This window comes from Falco punctatus, assembly GCF_963210335.1.
Source record: "Falco punctatus genome assembly, chromosome: 2".
NCBI classification, from domain to species: domain Eukaryota; kingdom Metazoa; phylum Chordata; class Aves; order Falconiformes; family Falconidae; genus Falco; species Falco punctatus.
Genome location: NC_137581.1, coordinates 76,164,680 through 76,182,030, shown reverse-complemented (window position 1 = coordinate 76,182,030; position 17,351 = coordinate 76,164,680). Strand labels below are relative to the sequence as shown.

The 17,351-nt window shown below is 49.5% G+C and overlaps 1 protein-coding gene across 10 annotated transcripts in view; it reads left to right on the top strand.

Annotated features, from left to right (window-relative positions):
* The window catches only part of RUNX1 (RUNX family transcription factor 1), a 178,253-nt gene that overhangs the window by 84,757 nt on the left and 76,145 nt on the right, over window positions 1–17,351 (top strand). For 7 of the 10 annotated variants that reach the window (XM_080374719.1, XM_080374720.1, XM_080374722.1 and 4 more), the window contains one exon: window positions 16,599–16,852. In XM_080374719.1, coding sequence (XP_080230845.1) covers window positions 16,599–16,852 — 254 coding nt within the window. Of the gene's footprint in view, window positions 1–10; window positions 16,853–17,351 lie in introns of those variants that run through there. The other 3 variants (XM_080374726.1, XM_080374725.1, XM_080374724.1) reach the window with 3 other exon arrangements.

Genomic DNA, 17,351 nt, shown 5'->3' with positions numbered 1-17,351 from the left:
TAAAGACTTCTTTATCTTCCTTTTAAAAAGTTTTTCTTTGTATTGTCATGAAATAGAAATATTGATTGTAAAGTAATAGAAAAGAAAATAGAAAGAAATAGAAAGTGTCGGGTGAAACAACTCTTTAAAGTAATATAATTTCTGTTGGAGCAAAACAGTGAAATCTCTCACTATGTGCATGGGTGTGCATTAACTTCCACAAGACAGTTGAATATGTACGGGGGCTTTCGCTAGTCTGGTAAGTGTGTTGCAAGCCTTTTTAACTGAATCCGTTTCTTCAGAGGAAATACTTCAAAACAGTTTTTATTTCAAATGCTTGGGATATGGGTGCCACCAGTGGGTAGAAGGTGATGTCCATCCAATGGCACTTAATGTTTGATGGTTTGCAGCTCTGCAATAGCAAAGTGATCACAGAGGACCAGGTAGTGCAAATAGTCTTTGTCAATTGATTTGAATCCCAGGGTTATGATCACTGGTGATGCTCTTTGATACAAACTAAAGGCTCAGTCTATATGTTGCAAGAGATTTTAATGCCTCAAAAACTACAATGAAGTAAAAATTTTCCCATCAGAGTGTCAAAGATAATTTTTTATCACAAAAATATTTTAGATAAAATAATAGGAATTTTAACAAAACATCGATAAATTGTATAGACTCTGCCATGTTCAATTTTGCCATGTATCTGTAGACAATAAGACTGCGTTTTCCAGCACCCTTTGTAGCTCTTGCACAGTTTGCCATAGAGAAAGACATAATTTTTTTTAATATTTGGCATACTGCAAAATCTGTTTATTTTCTATAATCCTGGGGCTAGCTTTGTTCTTAGTGACTCTTTTACTGCTAAATATTTACTAAACTAAACATACTGGTATCTGTGTGCAAAAGCGTTTAAAGCAAGTTTTTAAATATTTTTTATGGGTTTGATTTTAAGAGATCCAGTGAAGATGACAGAATAAAAGTTGGGAATGAAGAAATGAAGAACTAGTATTTTTCATTGCCACTCAAAGATTCCTTCACTTTTCCTCTCCCACCACATGTTTTAGCAAGTCTAAAAATGGCACCTTCCTCAGGGGGCTGCTGTTAATATTAACTGCAGCGGAGTTTCCATTTGCAGTTAGATGAAGGGACAAATTTTCTTCTGATTTATAGCCCACGAACCACTTGCAATTTGAATTCTACTTGTCCTAAATCGGTGCTGAACTGAGAGGAGCACCATTTGTTTCTGTTGCAGAGCGCTTGGGAAGGTGGCATTGAATCATTTTGCTATATACCTAAGTGGTAGATAAAGCCTGACACTGAGGACTTACCATCCCAGCGCTAAAAGGTGATGAGCAGGCTGTGACTGCCAGAGGAGCAGCCATGTGCTGTGCCCCTGGGACAAGTCTGGCCTTTCCCTGGTTTGCTTCCGCAGAGCTTCACACAGTGCAAGCGCTGAAAAAGCCTGCCACGCGGCTGGGTGATTTATTAGGCTTTTCAAAAGCAAGCAAAACAGCGAGACATTATTTTTCTGACATGTCCGGGGTATTATGACACGTGCCTAGAATATATCTTGGTGTTTGTGCAATACTTTCTGCTTTGCAAGGTACAGGGATTCTCGGTGGCTGTCTTTTTCATAGCATCTGAGAAAATATCATCTTAATTTCACGCTTATTTAAGAGCATGGAATAAAAAGTGATTTACAGAATAATCTCAGAATCACAGGAGGGCTGAGGTTGGAAGGGACCTCTGAAGAGCAGCTGGTCCAATCCCCCTGCTCAAGCAGGGCCACCTGAAGCTGGCTGCCCAGGACAAATGTGAGTGTCAAGTTAGAAACATTTGCTGTATTTTAGATTCTGCTTTTAACAGATGCATGTAATTCTTGCTCTGTAGGACACCAAAGATACGCTACATAAACAGAATGTTAAATGGATGTCGTGAGTGGTGGTTTGTGTAGTGCATAAACCAAATGATCAACCTTTGTTTCATATCGTCTTGCATAGATTTGATTTAGTGGTGATATTTCACACCTAAAAGTCATGCAAGAATGCTTTGTGTTGGCTAAGAAAGGCTCAAACATATTGCTACATAAGTCTGTTGCCTAACAAAGGTAAAACCAAGGCATTTACAGTCCCTAATTTCATAATTGTGCAAATGAACTAGAGGAAAATCAGATTAAAATGTACTGTTGTCTTTAAAATGAACTTGCCAATTTATAGGTAGCACATTGTGCCGCTGGGTATCATGTGCAACATCTATAACTGGGAAACAGTAGATGAATATGATCTTAAGCTAATCTTGCTAAGCTTTGTTCACTCTACAGCAAATTTCCTTTTAAAAGAGTTATGTATTGTAGCTGGTATTCAGGGAGCCATTTATTATGGCTTGCTGGAAAGGATATTTCATGGTCTTGAATATTCTATAAGGTTAGAGCATATTTCAGGGCAGATTTGTAACGAGACTGAAGTTAAAGGTCTGGAATTACAGCTTTTCTGCTCAACTACCCAAACACAAACCAGGGTGTGCAGCTAGAATTGACCAAGCAGAGAACCAGGCTCACAGAGGACTTTGTAGCTCAGAGGAGATGTAAGGCATCGGGTTTTGTTGAGCCCTGCTAGATCTTTCTCCTACTGCATGGCACTTCGAGGTCACGGGAGGACAGCCTTAAGGTGGTCCAAGCCTGGCATCGCTGCCTGGGGACAAGGAGGCATCAGAGAGGAAGAGGCAAGGGACAGCAGGCTGCCTCAGCAACCCTGCTTAGGACATGCAGGGACACCTGACGCACCTCGGCTGATCCCTCCCTCTCCCTGGACCACACTCCGTTGCCTCGCTGGCACACAGATCTCATCTTGGACAAATGGGAAGTGAGGCTTTGATATGAAGTTGCACCCCATTATGACCTGGGGGAGATCTGTGGCTGAGATCAAAGGCAGTAGATGACATACCTGCCAAATTAAAAACACTTGAGAAAAAAACCACCCAAGAGCAGTAGCAATGATTTCCATGAAAACAAAGTAACACCTCTGTCACAGTTATTTACACCTGCTTAAAGTTACACCAGTTAGTGGTGGTGACAGATGCCCAGTGCTGCCTTCTGCCTGGGTGGGAGCAGCCACCAGCTCCAGGCCTGCCCACGAGTCCTGCAGCAGGGCAGCCCTGGGGTGTCCACCTTGGCCCAACCTGGTGCTCGTGGTGGACCCGCTGCCTGGGTCACACAGGTGGCTGGGCCTGTCGAAGTGCCCCGCGAATCTCTCACTGCGCACTTGCACACTGGTTTTCTTCTGAGGGAAGGCAAAGTGTGGGCAGGGAGGTGGTTGGTGCCCTTCACACCCCTGTCACACCTGCAGTGCTTGCAGTGTGGGGGTGGCCTTTGACATTGTCTCTGTTTTAGTGGCTGCCAGAGGGAAGTTCTCCATGATTAATGAAGAGAGGCTGTTCCTCCGCGCCCAGCAGAGCCCAGGTACCCTGCAGTGATCATGCAAGAGATCAGTCCAGTCATGTCCTAGGACTTGTAGAGAGGGAGCCCTGTGACTTCCCTAGGAACCATAGAACCATAGAATGGTTTGAGCTGGAAGGGACCTTAAAGACCATCTAGTTCCATGGGCAGGGACACCTGCCACCAGACCAGGTTGCTCAAAGCCCCATCCAGCCTGGCCTCAGACACCTCCAGGGATGGGGCATCCACAGCTTCTCTGGGCAACCTGTTCCGGTGCCTCACCACCGTCACAGTGAAGGATTTCTTTCTAATATCTAATCTAAATCTAAAGCCATTACCCCTTGTCCTATCACTCATGATCTTGTAAAAAGTCCCTCTCCAGCTTTCTCCCAAGCTCCCCTGCCCTCACTCGTGGAGAGATGATCTCTTTTTCCCCCTACAAGTTAGGCAGTCATTTTGCCCTATCCCCCCAAACTCGGTGAACCTCCGGTATCCTACAAAAGGTGCCCACACAGACTGAAGTTTTGGTCTAATATTGATCGACACTGGACATGGGCTAGGGTTTGCCCAGCGTGAACTGGTGTGAGCCCACCAGTCTGAGCAGAGGCATACTGTCATACCTTGCCTGGAAGCTACTTTTTAAAGCAGAAATTTACACTAGGGTTAAATTAGGATTTACAGAGAGCTGAAGGAACTGCTGCAGTTTAAACAGAGACAATGCTGAAAAGGCAGATAACTCTTCAGTCTCAATGAAAGTGACACTGAGACACAGAGTGACACCGAGAGTGATGCTGAGACTAACAAATGAGCTGTCTTTCCTAAAAATTAAAAATGAGCTCATCTCTTAGTACTGCTGTGCTAGGGTATCCAGACCTGTTTTGGGTTATCCTTGGGGCTCTGAGGATGGGTCTGGTGCCACCAGAAGATCCTTAAATTGGCCTGTGAAACAGCAAAACATAAGAGCTCAGAGTAGCTGTCATGGACAAGAATGTCTTGGAAAGTCTTTGTTTAACTGACTGACACAGATGGTTCCTGCATTTGCATCACTTAGGAGTCCCTTAAACTAATCAAATTGTGGAACTTCCCTAAAATAATCAAATTGTAACATAGTTTTGTGGGTTAAATAGTAAATGTAGTACCAAAAGAAAGCAACATTGAAAAAAAGATATAAAAAAAGAATGAAACAATTTGGAAAATATACTTGTCCTTAGACTAACAAAAATAAAATCCAGGGGAAAGAAACATGCCATGGAGACTATCACAAAGTAATTTTGAGTAATTTTGGTGCCTTTTGGCTCTGGGGAGGGCATGTTTTGAAAGGAGTGCAGAATCTGGCCTGTGGACCTCCTGCTTCCCCTGCTTGTGCCACTGTAGGATTAGTCATGTAATATTACAGTGAAAGGCAATATACCCAGCTGTACCTGTCACTTACAAACCCCAGGGCAACCTAGAGAAGACATACAGGGAAAGATCCCAAGACAGAGTTTAATCTATTATATGCAGGCATCACTGTCGGTTGGTTGGCACAGGCATTGCTTTGGCAATGAGACCAGCTAGGCATCGGGTCCTTTCCCTACAGAATCACTAAAATCAAGTAACATTCAGCATCTATGTGTCCTGAGCACCTGATACTGAAGCATCATTAACACAGAGAGGTCTTACAGCACTGGATGTGTGCATTCTATGTAAAGCATGTCACACACACACACTTGTACTAGATTTTTCTAGTAAATTCTTATTATCAAACCAAAAGAATTAGAACCTTACACAGAGCTATAACTAGTCCTAGTGCAGTCTGCTCTTTCCTAGGCCTTGTCCCATAAGCACATGCTCAGCCTAAAACTGTAAATGCGTCTTACTGGGCAAAATGCAGCAGTCTGTGTGGCAAATGGTGGTGGTACCATAGAGGTGGCTTTTTAGTTGGAGTTTTTATTAATAATCAGGATCAAAATTATCCGAATATTTTTCTCTTCATATGACTGTCATTAAGGTCTATATCTAGAGAGTCTGACAACGTGTCTCACTGAAAGCTTTCTAATTGCTAACCCACGCATCCCACAGTTGATGAACGGGCCTGTACAGGGAGGCTGCTCCCTGCTGGGTACACCAGCATACCCAGGCTCAGACCTGCTAAGCACAGGAAGTCAGGCGCAGGTGGGATGTTAAGCAGAGAAGAAACTATTTAGGAGATTAACTTGTGGCTTCATCTGTGGCTGTGAGAACGCATTAGTGGTGCGAAACGTGGTTAGTAGCCTTCACATCTCAGGCTTTTCTTCCTCCAGTCCCAGTTCAATCAAGGGATGTTGCGGTGAAAGTGCCAAGCATGATCCCCCTAACAGCTCAGAAGCAAAATTCTCCTGCATTAAGTCTTTGCTGTGCTGAGGAGGGTTAAATATGAAGTGTGCTGGCCAGTGGAGAGCAGACACATGTGGAACAGGCTCAGCTACCAGCTGAAGGCACTTGCAGAGCCTCAGGCAGCTGAGATCTCTGAGAGATGCTAGGAGAAGCCTAGCTCAGGGCAAGGAACAGCTTCTAGACAAATCTCTGTCTGTGCTTCCTATAGAAACGAGGTATCTGGGATTTACTCCTAATCGCATTGAGATTCAAGATGTTTCATGTTTCAAGAAGTTTCATGTTAGCTGTTGGTAAGGGAACTCTCTGGGTCAGGAAGGCAGCATCTGCTCCCCAGAGAATCCCCCTCTGATGACAGCAACTGCTGCTGAGGCTCACACAGCAAGGGTACCATCTGCCTTTCCTGGAGGGCTATGGAAGTATGAAAGTAAACTAGTTGTATTTCATACCATGTGCTGTATTTGAAGTAGCAAACTGGATTTGAGACCGAACTGCAGTTTCTGTCTCATCCAGTCAAATTAAACCTGAACCCTGAGCTGCAATAGCCTCTCTCTGCATCTCCTCTGCAACCTCTCTGGGAAAGAAACCCCAGTCATTCCTTTGCTGCCAGTTTGCTGGCCAGCTGCTAGAAATGCTCTGCAAACTCACTGTGTGGAGCACTCCCACGTGGGCAATGAACAAGCTACCAGCATTTACCCTGTCACCTCTAAACGGCTGATGGAACAAGGGGGAAGGGAGAGAGAGATGAAGGGCAGGAAGAGAGAAGGAGCAGGGAAGCTGTCCCTTCAAAGAGTACCTTTCCTAATACTATCACCTGCTGATACCAGCATCACTATGTCATGCTGGGAGCAACATCATCATTTTCCTCTGAAAGCTTCCTGTTTCATCATTCTAGTCTGTCGCATTTCTAAATGGTGAAAGTAACATAGGAAGAAGAAAAAAAATGCAGTTAGCATCCTCATTTCTCCCAGCTGTTAATTCCAGACCAAAGTGTTGCAAGACCACAGCTTTCCTTCTGCCAAGTTTGGGAGGGAGGGTTCCTTCTCTGGTAACTATCTTTCTCCCTTTCTCTTCTGCTGTCAGGAGCTCCTTTTCCTTAGGATCAAAGCATCTCCATATCGTGTTGACATGAACAATGACTCTGTTACACAGAGGGATAATGGAAGAATATCTTGGGATTTAAAGATCTTTCTGTCCTAATTTCACTGTCTTAAATTTGAGCCAAAATTAGTTTTTATATCTTTTCTTTATTTGCTTAAAAACAATGTTTGTGTCATAAAACTCCCCTGTTATTGAAGTTTTTTTACTGGCAGAGTGAGAGTCTCCCTGTCAAGAGGCCATGGATGATGTCCCAAAACTTCCCAGGTCAGCAGTACAGTGCAATGAGGGTGCCTAGGGAAGGAGCTTTGTCCAGAGAACACACCCAGGCTTTCAATCTCCTGCTTATGACCCTGTAGGAACTTTTGCAATCATTTATAATTCATACATAATTTTGACTGAAACCCAAGGAAACTAAGAAAGGTGAACCCATACCAAGTAATTTGGATCAGTTGCAGTTTCAATGCTACCATTACATTTTGCATATTAGCACCAGGGGTATAGTGAATTATTTTTCCTAGACTGAGTACATGCAGTGATCTGAATCTGTCTGGTCAGTCACTGCTAACTGCAGAAGCAAAGTCCAGGGCAAAAGAGGGAAATCTACCTGCACAGCTCCTGGCATCAATCAAAATATCATCAGGGCTTCTCCAAAATGAATTGAGCTGTCCAGAGCACTCAGGACCAGCTGACAGCTGAGCTGCAGTTCCTACTCTGGCGGCATGCCCTCACCCTCAGAGGGGCTGGAGCAAGGAACAAAATAGTTATATTAATTCTATGCCATCCGCAGAATCCTTATGCCAGAGTTGTTCCCTACTGTCCAGGTGGGTCAGATTTACTCCTCCTTTTAAATGCTCTGGAACCAAAGGTCCTGGGCTTTTTTCTTTTTTTACTTTTTCCCCATTTGTTGGTACAAGGCATCTGTAGTGTTCTTACCGGAGCAGAAGATCAAAAGCTCAAATGTTACAATTAGTGCTGGAGGTTGTTATGATGTGAACCTGAGTACATAAAATGCCACAGAAAATACTAGGTGTGGGTGATGTTATCTGCATTAAGCTAGGCATGTAATGAGCATAGTATAATGGCACACAATGTGTATTTTTTTAAGTACTTATACCAGATGGCAGCTTTTCAACAATTTCCATTCCCTTCTCCACCCCATACTCCCAAGTATTTCAAGTAATTGGCTTCTCCTCTAGGGATTAGCCACAGCAGAATTATATTAAATGATTAATTTTCCTCGCTTAGACTTCCCCCTACCTCTTTTAATTTGGAACTATGCAGAGAAAGAAATCATCCAAAAGCTCGGAGTGTTTGTGTGTGTCTGTTTTCTACAGTCCTCTAGAATGGCCTTGAAATCATCTGGGCTTCTAGGTCATGCGGTACATCCCAGCGCTTTTTGGCTTCGCTTCTACTACTTCTTAAACTTTCCCCTCCAAGGTGCTTGTCAAGCTCTGACTTGAAAAGTTCAAGCGATGTTGAGTCTGCAGCTTCCCTGGGAGCGTATTCTCCTGCCTATTTGATCTTGGGATCAGCGTTGCCCCTGCTCTTAAAATTGAACTCGTTTTACTTCAGTTGGCATCTGTTATTTCTTCTCTTATCATTTTTAACTAATGGAAACAGACCTTCCCCTTCCTCTTCATAGTTGTCTTTTATGTACTTGTAAACCGCAGTCATGCTGTCCCCTTGGCTTCCCTTTTGCCCCAAATTATATATATGCATTCAATTCCTTTAATCTTTCCTTATAGGTAGTTCCTTCCAGACCTTTAATCGCTGTAGTTGCCCTTCTCTGTAGTCTCTCTCATTTATTGATACACAGCCGGTAACAGAGTGGCCAGGACTAAACCCATTGCTTTCCCTTGGATTTGAGCACTAAGAAAATAAGACTGGATGCTCTCTTGGCTCTAGATGTGACTCCTCTGATTCTGCACCTTCAAATAGCCTATCCCTGCTTATCGTGCACCAAGGACTCAAACTTCACTTTGAGGAAGGCAAAATGCATTGCATCCTAACCACACAGTGATGCATTTCACGTCTGGTCCACAAGTATGGGGAGTGTACACAAGGCAAACCACCAAAAGGTATTTTTGCAGTAGAAACTTTAACCCAGTCTCCATCCTACCCACAAGTTTATCAGCAGCTGCGTAAGACCAAGGAGAAAACTGTGTCATTGGTAATATTCTAGCATTTTAAAGCCAGATCGGGGTGCTTCTTGTGAAGCAGAGAAGAGAGGCACTCCCTGCCCTGTGCCTGTTCCTGCGGCCCCTGGCTCTGAGTGCTAGCGGCAAGTAAACACCACACACCTGCCCACTGACACACACTTGCAGCAGGTGAGCGCAAGAATGAGCCCAGCCTTGGCTTTGGCCCTTAACAAACCTCCCAGCAAAGATGAGCCAGCCTGACTAAGCAGGACAAGGGAGTGGGGGTATCAATGCAGGCTTCTGCTTCAGTAACTTCATGATTACTAAATCTCCTCCTTGAGAAAATAGGGGAGAAGGGTGCTGTGGAGAAACGTCTCCAGGGGTGGTGGCACTGGTGAGGTATTGCATCGGTCACACAACTGGGTGCACTGTTTTGCTGGGCATTGAAATTGCATCCATGCCAGTAGAAAGAGTCAGCTGAATCACATTTCACCACTCATCCTTTTGGGGCTCTGACCAGACTGAGCTCCTTCTTCAGCTGTTGGTTTGACTCATGCTTTCAACCAGCAAAACCCTAGGAGGACCTGCAAAGCTGGGGTTAATGCTGGATGCAAATTCACAGTTTAGCCTCTCCTGAAAATTGTCCTTCCCCAGGTGTACCCCGCTCCCTGCCCATTACTGCCACCAGTTGATAGTCTGAGTCAAGAGAGATGCAGTCCTCTGGGTTGCAGTTTCTGAATGATGAGGGAGGTGAAATGGTAAAGGGTGGCTCTCTTCATATGTAGGTCCGTGTTCTTTATCATCTATGTCTCTGATAACATGCCAACTATTCAAGCAAATCATTCTCCACATCCTCAAAATAGGAGTCATGTCTACCTTCTAAAATATTTTGAGTGACAAGAGCATGGATTGGTCTGCCCTATTTGAGAAGAAAAAGGCTCTCAGCTTCTGCCCAAGAAGAACAAGACAGGGTTTTGACCATTGTTATCACCTGGAGCTCCTAAGGGGGATGGAGAGTCCTTGGAAAAGTTTTTAGTGGTAAACTCAAGTCACAAGTACTTAGATGCCCAGGTTAAAGATATTGAATGAATATGTGTTATTTCATCTTTCCTCACAACCCCTCTGCTTTTCATATACTCAGCTGCAGCCAGTTTCTCCGCTTCCAGAGTGAATAACCTTGTATCAGTTAACAGAGATCAAAGGCAGGATCCCTGGAGGGGCTTAGGCATTTCCCCCTCCCTGAAACAGAGGGAAGTTACACACCATACACCTGTGTAGTCCTGGCCACAGTTCCTGTGCATCACACTGGCCATCTCACAGAGATTCTTAGTGGCATCATAGGTGCACCTTACACACCACCATGAAATATGAGTATCTCATTGTGTGAGAGAGATCACTGCAGGAAATAAGGAGATTCTTGTCTTTTTCTTCACTGGCTGCTGCTTTTCTCTGTGCAATGTTTCATCATTCCAGTACCCCAAAAAATAGTTTAATATATCACTATAGCATTTTTTTTTGAGATCAGTCAGTGGCATCACACATGATGGTAACTGCTATGCAATAAATATTTGCAGGGGCAATTCAGAAGCCTGATCCTACAAATTTAATTCACAGAAATTAACTCACTGATTCATCACTAGTAGAAGCAAGGCACGCTTACTCCACTGTAAACATATTTAAGAGGGTCTTAATATATGTATTAAATGAATTCAGGTGCAAGAAGTAGGAGCTGACCCACTGAATAATGCCACGTTAAACCCAGCTGCTCCAAACAATTAAGCACATGTATAATCACATTCCCCAAAGAGATTTCTATTGCGTTCGGCAGAAACACCACTAAGGATGAGGCTGGGCATGTTTCTAAGCGTTGGCAGGATCAGGGTCTGTAACCAGTTCTCTCGGCTTGTGCTTATATGATATGTACACAGATCTGTTAAGGTCTGCATTTTTTTCTCCTTTTAACAAAATGTTTTCTCCCGTCTTGCACAAATTCAGATCCCTGCAAACAAGCGGCCATTGCTGCCTGCTTGGCCAGGGAATGTTTACCTGTGCAGTAGGAACTTGTTGTGTTCAGGCTCTAATTCACCCTTTGCAGTTTAGGCTGTTTAAAATTCATCCCTAAATTGTTGCTCCCTCTCTCACATTTCCGAAGCTTTTGCTTAACTGTATTATGTAAAAAGCTCGGTGCTTTTGTGGTCGAGTAATCCTGTACGACAGAGGCAAGGCATGGTAGATAGAGATTCACTTGTGGTTTGTTTACAGCTGTAATAAATTGATGTCAAAATACAGATGTAAGTAGTGCTGAATGTGAATTGCTAAAGTTAGAACACCAGTTGCGATTCCCATTTCAAAAGGATTCCTGCACAAAAGACTGACTACCCGATCGCAAGTCTTATTAGCATTAGGGATGATAAAAGGTCTTACCATGGGAGAAGAAACACCCTGCATAGTTTCTTTACTTTGCCTTATCACTGGTATTCCTGCAAGCTGCTTAACTCATTAATTCCTATTCTTCCAGAGTACCTGCACAAGATATAGTAAGGGGATAGTAAATTTCCATGCGAGTTTCTCTCTTTGTTATGCAAAAAATAAAATAAGGAAATTGTAAGGAAGACAATAAATTTAATTAGCTAAACAAACTAAAAACAACAAAAAACCCAAATACTACCCACACGTAGTCAGTGTTAACGGGCTTGTAAAATATATAGCTCGATCTCTGTCAGAATACCCCCACCACAGTATTTTCCCTATCTACCCTCTCTTACTTAACTCCTTACCTTACAAAAGCATGGCTTCTGTGTAGCTAAAAAAGAATGTTGTCACCTTCAGTCTAGATTAACGTCCTTCATCTCAGCATTGATAATGTTTGCTAAGTTATAGAAAACTGTAAGCATATAGTATTTTCTGGGTCTTTTGTTAAATCGTGGGATTTTGTATCTTTCTGACTCTCCATGTGTGTATTAGATCAGGTTTATTTTGCACTTATAATAAGGAGTTCAGATTAAGACGGGATGCAAAGTATCAAGTGAAAATCAGCCCAGCATATTCATGGATTTAAATATAAATACTCCCTACCTCTTGACTTAAAAAAAAAAAAAAAAAAACACACCAAAAACAAAACAAAAAAATACAAACACTATATGCGTGGTTTTACATTTTGGGCTATGTATGTAGATGTATGTACATAAGTAAAATAATTTTTCTTATCTCTACCATGCCTGTAAAATTATCAGCCACTAATATACCCCAGATGGCTTTTAAGCTGTAGCTCATTAGAGCTGTTTGCCTGCATTTTTTCCCCCTGTTTAAAACAGAGGGAAACCTCTCCCTAATAATTTAAATTCGGGATAATTTCATACAAGAAAGAAGTAACCGTGTAAAAGACGGAGTAAATAAATAAATAAATAAATAAATAGAAGAAAACCACACACAAACCACAGAAACTTGGTGTGGAATAGCTCTCTGCACCAAACTCGGCTGTTCAGAAGCGAACCGGGCTGCAGGTGCGGCGGGAGGGCGGGCTGAGCACTCTGCCCCGGCCAGCCCCGGACCCCGCCCGGGCTGCCCCGCTCAGCGCTCCGGGGGGGCGGCACCGCAAACCGGCACCGCGTCTTTGGCGGAGGGGAAGGCGACAAGAGGGAGGGTGGTGCGAAGCTGTAACCCTACGGCGAGACAGCCCCGGGCCGGCACCGCCTCACCGGTCCCCCCGCGGGGGACAGCGGGGCGGAGGGGGCAGCCGGAGCCGAGCCCCCCGCAGAGGGGCAGGCGCTGCTGGGCCGCGCTGGAGGGGTCCGAGGAGCCCGCACCTGGCGCTCGTACTGCGGGTGTGGTGCAAGGCGGCTGCGCCGCTCCCTGAACTCGGCGCGCTGGCGGGTCTCTGCACAGGGAGTCCTGCCCCGCATTGCCGCGGGGGCGACAGGAGCCGCTTCTCTCACCCAGGGCACTTTCAGTTTAATCGCCCATACACCAGGTAGCGTAAATGGCAGGCACTCGCCCTCTGCTCCGGTCCCCGCAGTTCGCGGCGTGCCAAGCCGACAGTTATTTTCCCAGCTTCGGAGGATTTTCAAAGCAGGTGTCGGCAAAACCGAGGATCCCCTCTGCTCTGTCCTCGCCCCGCCCGGCGCGCCCCGGGTGGGAGACAGCCGCCGAGCGAGGCGGCTCCCCCCGCAGAGCTGCATCCCAGGGGATGCGGCCGTCGCGCTCCCCCGAGGGACAGCAGCCCCCAGCGCGCTCTGGCGGGGACGGACCGTGCCGGCCGCCGCGGCCCGAGCCGGCAGCGGCCGCACGCACTCCCCGGGGGCTCGCCCCGCGGCGCTCCCCGGTTCCCCTCCGCCGAGCCGACGGCGGGCAGCGGGCCCCCTCTACCGGCTCCACCGCGGAGCTGCGCCGAGGGGCCGCCGCCGCCTTGCGCAAGGCCCGGCGGCGGGCGGCGGCAGCCGCGGCCCGCTCCCCGCGGCGGGAGGTGGTCCCGGCGGGGTCCCCTCCGCGGCCACCGCCGCCCCACGCACTCCCGCCCGCCCCGCCGCAGCTGCTGTCACTCTCCTTCAAAGCCCGCCCAGCCCCGGGAGAGCGCGGCCGGCCGCAGCCGCTGAGCTGGCGGGGGCGGCCGCGGCGGGGCACGTCCGTTCTGGTGGGGAAAGGAGACGCGAGCGAACGAGCGGTGTGTAACATCAAGGAGGGAACCCCAAGCCCGTGCCGAGAGCGCGGCGGGGACGGGCGGCGGCGAGTCGGGATCGCCCCGTTCCCAGCCTGGGCTACGCCAGCGGCAAGCCCACAACATTCGCGACCAGCACCAAAAAATAAAAGAAAAAAAGAAAGAAAAGCACCAAAACTAAGTAAAAAACAACCAACCCCAACCCAGCCCGAAAGAACAGCCACGCCTCCACCCAGCATCCTCGCTGCGGTTCCGCGGGTCCCGGAGGCCCGCTGCTGCCCGTGCGGCGCTGCCCGCCCGCCGGCCCGGTCTCGCTGGCGGCGGTGCTGCCGCCATGCCTGGCCTGTAGCTGGGTTGTGCCGGGGCGGGGGGAACGTCCTCCGGGTGGGGGCCCGGCGGCTGTCCCGACATGTCGAGCTGCGATGGGCGCCCCTCGGGCCGCGTCCTTGTCCACCGGGGGCGGGAAGCAGCGGGGCGGGCAGGGGACGCCAGCCCGGGGGCAGCTGCCCCGGCGGCCGCGGGTGCAGGCGTACCCCTTCCGCGGGGAGGAACCACCCCGGAGCCAACGCCGCCGGGAGCTCGCCCGGGGGGCGTGGGGCTGCCTGGAGGGGTTGCGCGGCCAGCGGCAGAGGTGTGCCGGGGCGGCGCTGCGGACACCTTGCGGGCACCAGCCGCCTCTCGGGGCCGTAAGTGACGGGCAAACGGGACCTGCACCGGAGGCCGGCAGAGCCGGGGGCCGGGTCGCGCCGCTCCGCCTGCCCTAACCACCACCCCCCGGGAACCGGCAGGCGCGGAGCACCCTGCACGTGGCTGCAGCGGGCTCGGGGAGCGGCGGCCCGCGGCTCCCGTGGGTGCGCCCGCGCGGTTGCGGTGTCCGCGGCGTCCCGCCGACCCGGCGCTCACCCCCCGCGCCCCACAGTAGCGGCGGCGGCGGGCGCGCCAATTCCAGGAGCCCCTGGCCCGCGGCCGCGCCCCGGCTGCTCCCGGAAAGGGCTGTGATTGGCCGGCGCCCTCCCCGTATGCAAAGCAGCCGGGGGAATGACATTCCTCCGCACTCCGCCCGCCGCAGCCAACTCGCTCCCGGCCACCTCCATTCATACCGGCGGTGGCGGCGGGCGCGGGGCGGCGGGGCGCCGGGCGGGCGGCGCGGACCCAGCGCGGCGGGGCGCGGAGTGGAGCGGCAGGGCCCGACCCGGCGCGGAGCGGCGGTGCCCCGGCGCCGTGGGCGGCCGGCTGGCCGGCCGGCAGGAAGCCCGCGTTCCCTGCGGCTCACGTGAAGACCCGAGAGCTCTCCGCTGTGGAAATGCGCTTTCGCTGAGCGGTCGTCTGGGCTGGAGGCTGTCACTGACCCCGGCTGGCAACTTCGGGGGCTTGATCCGCCCCGGTTCCTTCCGTCTCTCTCCGTAGGGGTCAACGGCTCCTCCACCCCTGCCCGCCACCACCTCCTTTTTTCGGAAGGAAAGCTTTCACCCGTTCAAAAGTAGTGGTTTCCGAGGTTTTTTTCTTAATCTTTTTTAAAGAAAAAAACAAACAACTGTTGCTGGTGGGTTGCTTTTGGCTTTCAGTGGCGTGCGTGTGCGTGGGGGCTCTCCGCGCAGGCTGGCAGTGTCCATCCCGCTGGCTGGAGGCGGCCGAGGGAAAAGCCATGTTTCCGAAAGCGGGCTTCCACCTGCTGCGGTTAAAATATTGTTAAGCAGCCGGTTCCTGTGGCCGAATTAGAGGAAGACTGCCTCAGATACTGGGGGGGGGGGAAGAAAGAAAAAAAATTGGCAATGACTGCCGAAGTTGTTGCAGACTGTTGGTCTGACTGCTGAGGAGGACGTGAGTGAGAGAGAGAGAGCGCTGTTGCACACACAAAACCACAGAGAGAACCCGCAATTTAACCAACATCCCCAAACCCAACTTTTCAGCTGTGGACCTTTTAGCCTCAGAGCTTGCGATCGGCTGCGACCTTTCTTTAAATTGATGAAAGACGTTATATCAAAGACAAGTACAAAGCGATGTAAAGCTTGAATGCCATGCACTGAGCTTTCCTTTTTGCTTTTCTTTTTTTTCTTTTTGCGCAAGAATGATTGAAAGGTTGTGACATGAGTACTCTTAGAGCAACGCGAACCAAACTACTGAAGCTGATTTTCAAGGCTGCTTAAAAAAAAAATCTTGCAGACAACATTAATGGATTCCTGTTGTGTTTAAATTCTCTACAGATTGTATTGTAAATATTTTATGAAGTACGGTACATATGTGTGTGCTTGCGTGTGTGTACGTGAATATAATATATATGCACACAAACGTAGCCAGCTGACCTTTGATCAGAAAGTCTAGCTCGCGTACTGCCTTCTCTGAAGACTGACCCCGCATTCCCCTCTCTTAAAGAGCGATTTTTGCCCACGGAAGACGCTGATGTATTTTGTTTTCTCTTGGGACTGTAGAGAAATCACCTGGAAGAAACTGATAGGCAACTGACTCTCTCGGAAGCTCAGGCTTTGCATGTGTTCCCGACTGCGTCTTGTGTTTGACTTGTCTATTTTTTTTTTTTTTCCACGGTGCTTGGGAGTTTGGAAGGAGCTTTCCATCCCGCCCCCGCGCCCCCCCCCCCCCCCCGATAACTTTTTGCGTCACGGCCGCAGATTAGATGCACAGGCGTCGCGGTACAGCCCCGCACCGACGACCCTTCGGCCTTTCGGATTAACGTGATCTGTTCCGCCGCGCCAGGAAGCCAAGAGTTAAGTCTCGGCGTGCTCGCTATCTCAGCCGCCTTCAGCAAAAAATTAACTTTGGGGACTGGCGTAGAAACAAGTTTCCCCCGGGTCCTCAGCTTGTATCCGTTTATGCTGGTCCCCAGAGAGCAGATCGCTGAAGAGTTACGCTCGTTTCGCTGTTTTGTAAAAACTCTGTGGAGGTCTTTCACTCAAAAGGCTTGTTGTGATGCGTATCCCCGTAGATACCAGCACCAGCCGCCGCTTCACGCCGCCCTCCACCACGCTGAGCCCGGGGAAGATGACCGAGCCGCTGCCGCTGCCCGGCGCCGAGCACAGCGGGGCCCTGCCGGGGAAGCTGCGCAGCGCCGACCGCAGCATGGTGGAGGTCCTGGCGGATCACCCCGGGGAGCTGGTGCGCACCGACAGCCCCAACTTCCTCTGCTCCGTGCTGCCCACCCACTGGCGCTGCAACAAGACGCTGCCCATCGCCTTCAAGGTACGTCTGCCGGCTCCCGAAGATCGCGCTTCTGGGGGCAGGGGCGGCTGGCGGGCAGGGCAGGGCAGGGCAGGCGGGGGGCACGGGGCGCCCAACCCCAGACTCGGACCCGCACCCGGACCGGGACCCGGCTGGAAGACCTCCTTCCTTCCATCCATCCTTCCTTCCATCCTTCCTCCCGCGGTCGCTGCCATTGGCGACAGCGTGGGAAGGCGCGGGGCGAGCGGGCGAGCGGCGGCAGCAGCAGGGGCATGCGAGGGGCTGGGCAGGGTACCCCCGGTTGCTGCCTCCCTCTTCGACCCATTCATAACTGGCAGCGAGAGGCGGCTCTGCTCAAGGGGATTGGGGGGGGGGGGAAGAAAAAGAAAAAGGAAAGGCCAGACTCGCGGAGTTTGGCTGCCCTGGGGACCAGATGCCGGTGCAGCCCGATGCGGGCGGATGCAGGCGTCCGGGAGCTGAGGGAGCCCCTGGCTCCCCCAGAAGCCGCCCGGGCAGCCCC